This window comes from Chaetodon auriga, chromosome 24 (assembly GCF_051107435.1).
Source record: "Chaetodon auriga isolate fChaAug3 chromosome 24, fChaAug3.hap1, whole genome shotgun sequence".
Lineage (NCBI taxonomy): Eukaryota > Metazoa > Chordata > Actinopteri > Chaetodontiformes > Chaetodontidae > Chaetodon > Chaetodon auriga.
In genome coordinates, this window is record NC_135097.1 from 11,279,904 (window position 1) to 11,289,050 (window position 9,147).

At 42.1% G+C, this 9,147-nt stretch overlaps 1 protein-coding gene and 1 non-coding gene across 2 annotated transcripts; both read right to left on the reverse strand.

Moving 5' to 3' along the window:
• Positions 1-1,066: 1,066 nt before the first annotated feature.
• Positions 1,067-8,508, reverse strand: haus6 (HAUS augmin-like complex, subunit 6). The gene is made up of 16 exons (XM_076725108.1): positions 8,011-8,508; positions 7,790-7,885; positions 7,622-7,700; positions 6,876-7,005; positions 6,547-6,691; positions 5,689-5,751; positions 5,548-5,605; positions 5,120-5,293; positions 4,616-4,812; positions 4,298-4,427; positions 4,027-4,129; positions 3,866-3,929; positions 3,094-3,235; positions 2,907-3,005; positions 2,536-2,671; positions 1,067-2,310 (listed from the first exon to the last, which is right to left on the reverse strand). The coding sequence occupies exons 1-16, from the start codon at positions 8,151-8,153 to the stop codon at positions 1,586-1,588; spliced, it is 2,484 nt and encodes an 827-aa protein (XP_076581223.1). The 5' UTR covers positions 8,154-8,508; the 3' UTR covers positions 1,067-1,585.
• Positions 3,679-3,809, reverse strand: LOC143317536 (small Cajal body-specific RNA 8). Its single transcript, XR_013076681.1, has one exon.
• Positions 8,509-9,147: the final 639 nt, after the last annotated feature.

A 9,147-nucleotide genomic window follows, 5' to 3' on the forward strand; every position in this document is an offset into this window, starting at 1 on the left:
TAGTTTTGTTGGTTAGCTTTTCTTCTGAACGTCTCTTTTCACACTGGAACCGCCCAGAGAGGAGGAGAGGCTACAGACCCCGCTGCAACTGACACAGGCCGGCCACGGGGAGCGCGAGCAAGCTGGACCACGCAAAGTGAGCATCTTCCTGCCTGTCTTTTCAAAGTAAAAGCCCTTAATGGCGACAAATGCGTTGCAATTTTCAAAATAAAGTACTTGAACGTCATCGAAGCGCTAAAGGTGACTTTAAATGATAAATATATCAGTAATAGTAGTAGTAGCATACTTCAGAACACATTGATTACAATATTTTTTTAACTATTTAAAGCGTATAATACCCTCAATATGTATTATACATAACGCTCCTGCCTTTTCATATATTTTGTATTAACTTCTATAGATGGATAACTATATAGACACATTGATATCATACATAATAGATAATCCAACTTCAGTATGACTCTTAATGAGCCAAAATTCTACCTACAGACGACGTGCGCAGTTGTACTACTACACCCAGTCCTTCTGTACATTTACAGTATACTTGCACATCTTTTAGAAGATGCTCCGATGTAAGTTATATGGCCTATATGGTCTAAGTATTACAGTGTATATTTACTTCTTCTTTTTTTTTTCTCGTGTTGTAACATACGACTTTCCCATCTGGTAATCAAGTCTTATCTTAAATTCAGCAGTTTCTGCAATGCTCGTGGCACTCGCCTGTTAAAGATAACGCAGTATGGTCACTCTTGCGTTGTATTGTGAAGGTGAAATGGTTTAACTTCCCGTCTTCTGAGCTTTTAGACTCTCTTGACTCAATTTTCTTTTCGCTGGTATTGCTCAGTTTCTGACGCCCCCCACCTTAAACTGGCAGAAATTACACCAATACAGAAAAAGCAAAGCAGCAGGTGCGTGTGAAAACCTACATATTTGGCCTTATGTTGTTTTCCAGGAAAACACTCACCCCAGACCCATTTCTGTGCATTGTTTTGATTAAACTGCTTCCTTTCAAAGCAGCTCATAAAGACCATTACCACATGGAGAGGGTCTATAAACACCACTGAATAAGAGCGTGCATTAATTATTTTTATTTCCAAATGTTTAAGCAAACATTTAAGAAACTCTATTTTCATCAACCTGGATCCTATCATCCTGTGGCTACATAGCTACAAGGAAATTTAACATCCTGTATAGATGTTAATGCTAATAGTGCAATGTAAATATTCAAGGAAGAGGCATACGAGCCTTTCACAAATACAGTAGACTCAAATGCTTTTCTGGTACCCAAAATATTAAGACAATTGAATGACCAGACACTCAAAATGAAAAAAAAAAAAAAAAAAAAATCCATGTTAATGACACTTTGAAGATAGCAATCTTTATGTACACACAAATTAAATGAACCACATTTCACTATTTTATTAAAGCAGCATGTCTTGTTTTAAATTAAAAACAAACTTATACACAGGACTAACTTGTGGTAGAAGTAGGTTATGTCATAGTTATGCACAAATATTGGTGACGTCTATTAAGGCAGACAGTTCAAGGCAGTCGAGGCTGAAATGTGTTTTTCATGTGAATGTAATTAACACTTCATGTCATCTATTGGGGAGAATGTGATCAGCTGCGGGAGGTTGTACTCCTGCTTCTTTGGGGGTGAAGGTGTCTCCAGTGTGTCGAGGTCCAGTGAGAAGACCTTGTCTGTGGGTTCCACTGGTTTTGCAGGCTCCATTAGCCAGTCTTTGTCCAAACCACAAACCGTGTGATCCAGCAGAAGACACTCAGGTGTCCTGCTTTCCACGAAGGAGCCATCGCTGCACGCCTGCTGGCTCCGACCCAGATGATGACGTGTGGTTTGTGGTGAATGCTTCACCTCCATCTTCAGGGAGGGGACGAGGAGCTTGTCATCGTCGTCACTCTTCATATCCGCCGCCTCATCGTCGAGGCTCAGCAGACTGTCACAGCTGGACATTTCAGGGAGGGTTTCGTGGTCGAGGCTGAACTGGACCGCACTGCTGCCCGTGCCGCTTGGGCTGTCAAGGGCCTCTGTGTTGAAGGTGTCCCACAGCAGAGTGGATTTGAGTAAGACCCCCTGCTGGCTGACAGGTGGGCTGCTTTGACTCTTGACAGTGGGGGTGACAGTGCAGGAAACACTCTGGGAGGGAGCATCAGGGCTCAGCAACACATTTTGAGACACATAGAGCGGAGAGAGTCGCCCTATTACACTGTCATTAAACTTGACTGGCTGGCCAGTTTTCCCCGATTTGTCTTCCTCAAGTGCCTTCCGCCAGGAGCTCCTCACATCCATGACTGAAGAAAAAATAAATAAATAAGTGAATGACAAAGGGTGCTAAACTGTCACATCATACCAGTTTTTCTAATCACGATGGAACCTATGCACTTAAGAGGTCACATTCAATGGAAAACAATCCTGTCACTTCAGATAAGCTCACCCCTTCCTGCTTTTCCCCTTGATGCACTTGAACACCTGCATAAATTTAGGGCTGAGGGCAAATATAACAGCTTTCAACTTACTCAAGCTCTCAGGTGTACGTGGCAGCTGCTTTCTAGTGGAGAAGGGATCACCATGAAGCGTACTGAGAAGGCCCTCCAGGTCCAGGCCTTTGACGCTGCCTTCTGTTGGACTGGCTGTAGTTACAGCATCTGCAAACTAACATACAAACATACTTTAGTGAGAGCTGAATTGATAAAATCCTCTCATTTATGTGTCTCGTGTAGTCACTTCTCCCATTCTTATTACAGACTTACAAAAGGTAGTACTGCTTTTTAAAAAAATGCATTGTTAATCAGTTGGGTCTTTTCCTGAATAACATCAGCTGACAAAATAATTACGAGGCTCCTGCTTGTAACCTTTGACCCCTCTGTTAGTCTGAAATTCATCATACCTGATCAGCGAGGTTATCACATTCCATGTCTAATATCCGAGTCTTGGTCTTTGTGGTAGATGCCTTTGGATGAACACGGGTAGTCTTCCTCACACTAGCCTAAAAATAAGCACAGATTTGTTAAACGTAGTATTATCAGATGAACTGGAGTTCAATGCACAACAGAGGTTAGCTGAAATATACTAACCAGGGGTGCTGGTGCCGATGGAGCCTTAAGAGGAGGTGATGGAGGTGTGTCGAAAAGCCAGTCGAGAGAGGTGTTCGCTTGTGACGATGCTTCAGTGGTGACAGTGGGACTTTCAGTCCTCTCAGCTGTTGCAGGGTAAGAGCTGTTTTTAAGAGAAAAAGCTTGTTATTCAAAAATACATTTTTTGTAATTCATCTGTCCACAGTAGTGAGTTGGTCTCCCCATTATATATTTCACAAAATGCAGTGCAGCACAGACAGTGAAAGCACAACAGAGCATCTTCATGTAGCTATTAACAGCCCGCTATGTGGCCTTGGCTCGGTACTAATTCCTGAGCCAAGTGGGCACATTGCCCTGCACCTGTCTTCAGTTTGACTGTTGAATGGATGAGTGCAGGGTGGGTCACTTCAAAGTCAGGCTCTTATTTTAGTAGCTTATAATGGATACAAGTACACCCATAACTCAAATGCTCAGCTGCATTATTCCTTGTGACGTGTCAAAGTTCTAAGCACCTACATGTGTACAAAAGTACACATTTGGTATTTCACAGTAACACTACCAAGTGTGCTGCGCATGAAAAAATAAAAGTGTCTGCTCCGTATCTGTCCGTGGCGATTTCTCTCAATTCGCCGCGGTCATCAGAGAGCATGGATTCTCTAGGGAGGATTAGTGATGGACAGCGCACTGCTCAGGACTGCCCAGGTATCAGCCTCCCACCAGAAGCCACGACACCAAACACACATCTGAGCTGCACAAACATAGCTTATATTACCTCTTCAGTTTAAAAGAACAAGGCTGGACATCTTCCTGTGATTGGCTCTCTGCAGGCTTCTCCTCTGAAAAATTGTAAGCAGCACAATTTGAGACAAAAAGTGACATGACCGATCCAAATAAATACATGGCCTTACATGTATATAATCAGATTTCACTCACCAAGAAGCGTTGCAGGGTACTGGGAGAAGATACTACTTCTGTAAGTAGCCTCAGTCGCTGGCTCAAAAGACAGAGGAGCCATTGGTGAAAGGAAGCCAAGAGCCTAAAAACAGACACAGAAATATTAGATTAAGATATACAACTGCAGTGAAATGGCTTTCAAGTTAACTCTTCTTCCCCTTAATAGTATACCAAGTTTCTGGCACTATTGGTATAACTACACTGTGACTGTGGAAGGAAAGGCTGAGCAACTTCAAAAAGAACAACTCACAGGATCTTCATTCAGGAAAGACAGCAGGGGTGTCTCTTTCAGGGTATCCATCCATTTCCTGTCCCACTCAGTCTCCAACTCTCTGATGGCACTCCTGAGCTCAGGAATTCCTTCCTTAGAAATCTTCTGTCTGGTGGAAAAATAAGAAAAAACACTGGTATTCAACTTTTGCTGAACAAATCCCAATGATGCAATTCCTCCATGAGCACAAAAAATACAATGCAAAATGAAAATCCTCTAATAAAACAAGATTGTGATTAAAATCAAAGGGTTGGAGAAAGTGCATTGTTCTGTCAAGTGAGTGTGTGTTAAGCATACCTGGTGAGGTGGAGGTTCTGCAGCACACGGGCCATCTGCAGGCATTTCTCCTGCAGGTGCCTAGGACTGAGCTGGGGTTTGGGGGCATGAGAGACCCGACAGCGCTCCTCCTTCAGGAGCTCCAGCGCATGGTTCATCAGCTCCAACACACACAGGAGGTTCAGCTGGCCAGCCTCATACACATTCCCTGAACTCAACTGGAAACAATCAAAAATGATGCATGCTTGGGATGAAAATTGTTTGGCATCTCCTGCAGCCACGCTGATGTAAGTCCACGTCTGCAGTTCTTCCTCCAGCCATTTATATAGCTTGCAGACACACTGGAGGTGAATTATGACCTCCACTCAGGCCACCAAAAGTTAGGCCAATTTGTGATGCACATTCAGAACAAGCATACAAATGTCCGATGGCAACAGTGAAATGACAACTGAAACTGAAACCATATGTGCCGTGTATGGGAATTAAAAGGCCCCAAGTAATCATCCCACTCATCTTCACCCTCACCTGATGTGGAAGCTGTTCAACTCTCTCCAGCAGACTTCGGGGAATTTTGAGGGCTCTATCAGTCCCGTCCAGGATGTACTGATCTACATCCCCCTTCAGAACACTTCCCACCGCATGCTGCTCCTCTTTGGTTGTTGACAGCATTCCGTCAATGGCCGACCACAAGGAGCGAACCTGAGGACAACCAAGTACTTGTGTGAGCTCTTATAAAAGCAAAAATCTGAGTAAAGAACAGCTTCTTTCCAAAACTCATCTCGATTTTAGAAGTTCACAGCACAGCTGCCACCACACTTCTGGCAAATTCACAACAATATAAGCCGATTTACAAAAAGTAGGAGAGTCATCAGCAGTTTTATGTCTTATCAACACATGAGTACTACTCCCGACTTGTGTGTTGTAACAACTTGTACAAACACAACATTACACACCTTTTTGGCCTTCTCAGCTGGAGAAGCTCCCCCCTGTGTAGAATCACTGCTGTAACGCCTGAAAGCAGACAGTCTCGTTTGTTCAATCTGTTCAAGAACACTGAAGTCAGAAGAACTGCGGGGGAAAAAAGTCATACATACCTGATTAGCTCATCGTACTTGGCCCCCTCAGCTCTGATGTCCCTCATAGACTTCACCAAAAGCCTTCAAAAGAGCAAAACAAAAGACAACAGGTTAAAAAAAAAGAAATGACCAGTAGAGCAGATGCTGATGTGTGCAAAGCAAAATACCATTAAAAAAAGAAAGAAGCTCTTCTATAGCAAGTTCATGCTTAAAATGCAAACCTCAGTCATAGCAATAAAAGCACAGGTGTAACTGATCTTAAATCAACTGCCTTCGATTTAAATGAGCTACATCCAATGGTCCTCGTATCGTGTTGTGTCCTGGTTCACTGGCATGGTTTACTGGGACACTCAATGAAACTGAGCCATCGTTAACACAATTTGCTTCACCTGTGCTCTTCCTGCTATGACAAGTCTGCATACCTGGAAAAAGACACTGATTGTGAACACCTTGGCAGCTACCAGCTGGCCTTGTTAACACTGGGTTTACCAATTAGTTCACACGAAACAGATGACTTGAAACAAACAGCTCGTGAAACACGTAACATCAAGAGCAGTGACGTAACATTAAAGAGTAAATGACAGAATAAAAAAAAAGTTAATGAAAAGTTATCAGGATATCACTTTTTCCATTCAATATGAATTCAATTAAAATTTGTTTTATTTAAAACTGATACTTCTTTTATTATTTTTATGCTTTGTTGTATTTACTAAATATTACAACATATTTCATTTGTGTTGATGCCAGACCATGCTTGATAAGGTTTACTGTAGTAGTGAAGCAGAAAGTGTCTATCTATAGCCTGTCTATACTGATGAAAATATGAAATGACATCTAGTTCTGTCCAGCTGCCAAGATGAACAACTAAGGACTCACTGGGCTCGTCTCTGGTAATCGTGGAGAAAACGATCCTGGTCCACTGCAGCTTTCAAAAACCTGGTATTGATCAGGCTCAGTCTCTTCAGTGCCATGTCCGGGGAGGAAGTAGGTATCGCTGCAGCCTCAGGAACCCAGCTGTCATCTGTCAGTGACATGATTCAAGATTATCTGATACTCTTTTGCATGACAACATCATGACAAATGAAATGAACTGAAACAATGCCTGACCATAGCTGTGTCAGTCTACACTTTCAGGCTTAAGGTGGCTGTGAACACAAGTAATTGGTACCAAAAAACCAAAAAAAAGGTTTTCTAATTAGACCTACCTGTGGTGAATGTCTTAATTTCCTGCAGCATAACATGATTGGCCAAATGGAGCATCAAGTTGATAAACTTGGGGCCTCCGGGCGAGAGGAACAAGGATGCTACCACTTTGGACCCTGCATTTGCAGTTTCCTACACACAGTTAAAAACATACAATTGTCATTAAATTACGTATGTGGAGAGAGCGTGGGATGACATGCAACAAAGGGACCACACCCGGGATCATATATAAAGCAGTGCATCGGAGTTGTACTGAAAGTTTACATGCACACACACATGCACAAAAAAGGTCAGTGCAAAACAAGTGCTGCAGTCAATGCACTGTGACAGTGTGTGACAGAGAGGACAGAGGCAGAAATTCTAAAAAAAGGTGCTTATGGAATACTTATGGCTCACTGAAGTACAAATAACGCCGCTGGCTTGAATGTTTGTTATCACATGTATCTACAATGAACAACATCTCTTGTCAAGTTTGTTCTCATAAATCACAGCTGCTGAGTGGGACGTGGCATATGCCTCTTTCAGACCCTGTTTTGTGCGTATGCAGTGGTTATGAATGAGACCCCCAGAGGAGGAGACTGAAGTGCAGACATGGATGAAAGGAAAGTCAGAGGGAAAGAAGCAAGAAAGGAAGAAAACATGGACACAATTTCCCATTGGTGAAGCTGTAACTGTGGTAAATAATGTGTGAAATGCTGCAGCAGATGTAGTTGAACATGCTACTGAGTCAAAACACTCAAATTCTTACCATTATTTCCCGCATCCAGGCGCACGTAATCTTGCGGAACTCAGCATCTGCTTTGTGGTCCAACACAGGCCAACAGTACCTAACCCAAAACAAATATTACATTTTTTTTTTAAAGGGTACTTTTAATATATATGAATGGCAATAGCTGTTGATCCTGCAGAACTTTACCTGTATGTCTCACTGAATCGGGTCGGGTTGAGTTTATCCAACAGGAAATGTGTTACTATGTAGAAGGCGTCCTTGTTTGGTTTGTCAAACATGTTCCTGTTGACCATAAAACAACGTTCAAAGGTCCGAATCAACATTAAACAGGATAAAAGTCGAACAGTGCTCATGAAGTTAGCTGTTTTACTCAATGCTAACATTGTACACAGTAAAAGCAGACTCACGGTCCCAGGTTGATGTGTTTAACATTGATGTTGATTTTGCCGGCGACTGAAGACGTTGCGGCGTCTGGTTGAAATCCAAGTCCAAGCAGAGCAAACCACAGATATTTCCCATTCTTTTTCTGCAACGACGCCGGGGTCGCCATAATTCCGAGAAGGAAGAAGCCGCGTGAGAGTGTCCGGTGAGGACTGGTCAAAAACCCGGACTGGCCGAATATTTAAAAGCTTGGCGGCTAGCTTTAGCTGCTAGCTACAAAGTTTACTGTTAGCTAACTTAGTTAGCTTTCGAAATTGTTTTGAGTTTGTGAACACATTTAACACTCTGTAAATGTGCTGCTGTGGAACGGTTAACGTTACAAGTGTTGTAAGATTAGGTCCACTTACGAAATATTTGAGTTCATATTTGTCAACCTAAATTTCCATAATTTTGTTGAGAAAAATGAAAACGCAACAGCAACAACACAAACCGCCAATTTTTCCAATAACCACCCGGAAGTTGTTAAACAGTAGTTCCGGGTTGCCAACGCGTCCAAAGTGCGCTCTCACGCTGTGTTTTCAATGGAGCTTTAATGACGATGAGACACATTTGACACATTTCTTGTGCCATATACACTGGATATAACTAGTATGGCGACAAGGAGAAGTGCTTTTACTGCATCCCACACAGAAGTGGAGAATTTACTCCTCAAAGCAGCCATCTGAACTGACGAGACACTGAGCAATCACAATATTCATGTGTCACTAGTGCAGCTTTTCCCCTAATATTATACTATAATGAGATGTACTTTGCCCAACATAAAGTGTAGTGTGCAGAGGAAATAATATAAAACATGCTGAAGGCAAGACTGTTTTAACTTTACAATGTATTGTTAATATTTCACATACATTTCTACAATATCTTCATGACAAAAAATGAATAGGAAAAGTTTTGATTGTTTTTATTGATGTTTGGTATTGAGCATTTTTTTTTTTTTTTAAGCATTTTTCTATAATATTAAGTATAATTAATAATACTGACACTACCCACAAATTCATCAGGTTTTAATGAAAGTTTACCTGGAGCCTGACTGGTGCACAGACATAGGTGACAGCACCTTGACCCAACTGAGCCACACCCACTTCAAAGTAGTGAGAAGAGTG

What these genes read in the sequence shown, in the direction of transcription:
- haus6 (XM_076725108.1), bottom strand. Translation starts at nt 8,153, where the DNA reads ATGGCGACCCCGGCGTCGTTGCAGAAAAAGAATGGGAAATATCTGTGG. An exon ending in AATTAAGACATTCACCACAG is followed by an intron (nt 6,692 to 6,875) that starts GTAGGTCTAATT and finishes TGTCACTGACAG; the next exon opens with ATGACAGCTGGGTTCCTGAG. An exon ending in TTGAACAGCTTCCACATCAG is followed by an intron (nt 4,813 to 5,119) that starts GTGAGGGTGAAG and finishes GATTGTTTCCAG; the next exon opens with TTGAGTTCAGGGAATGTGTA.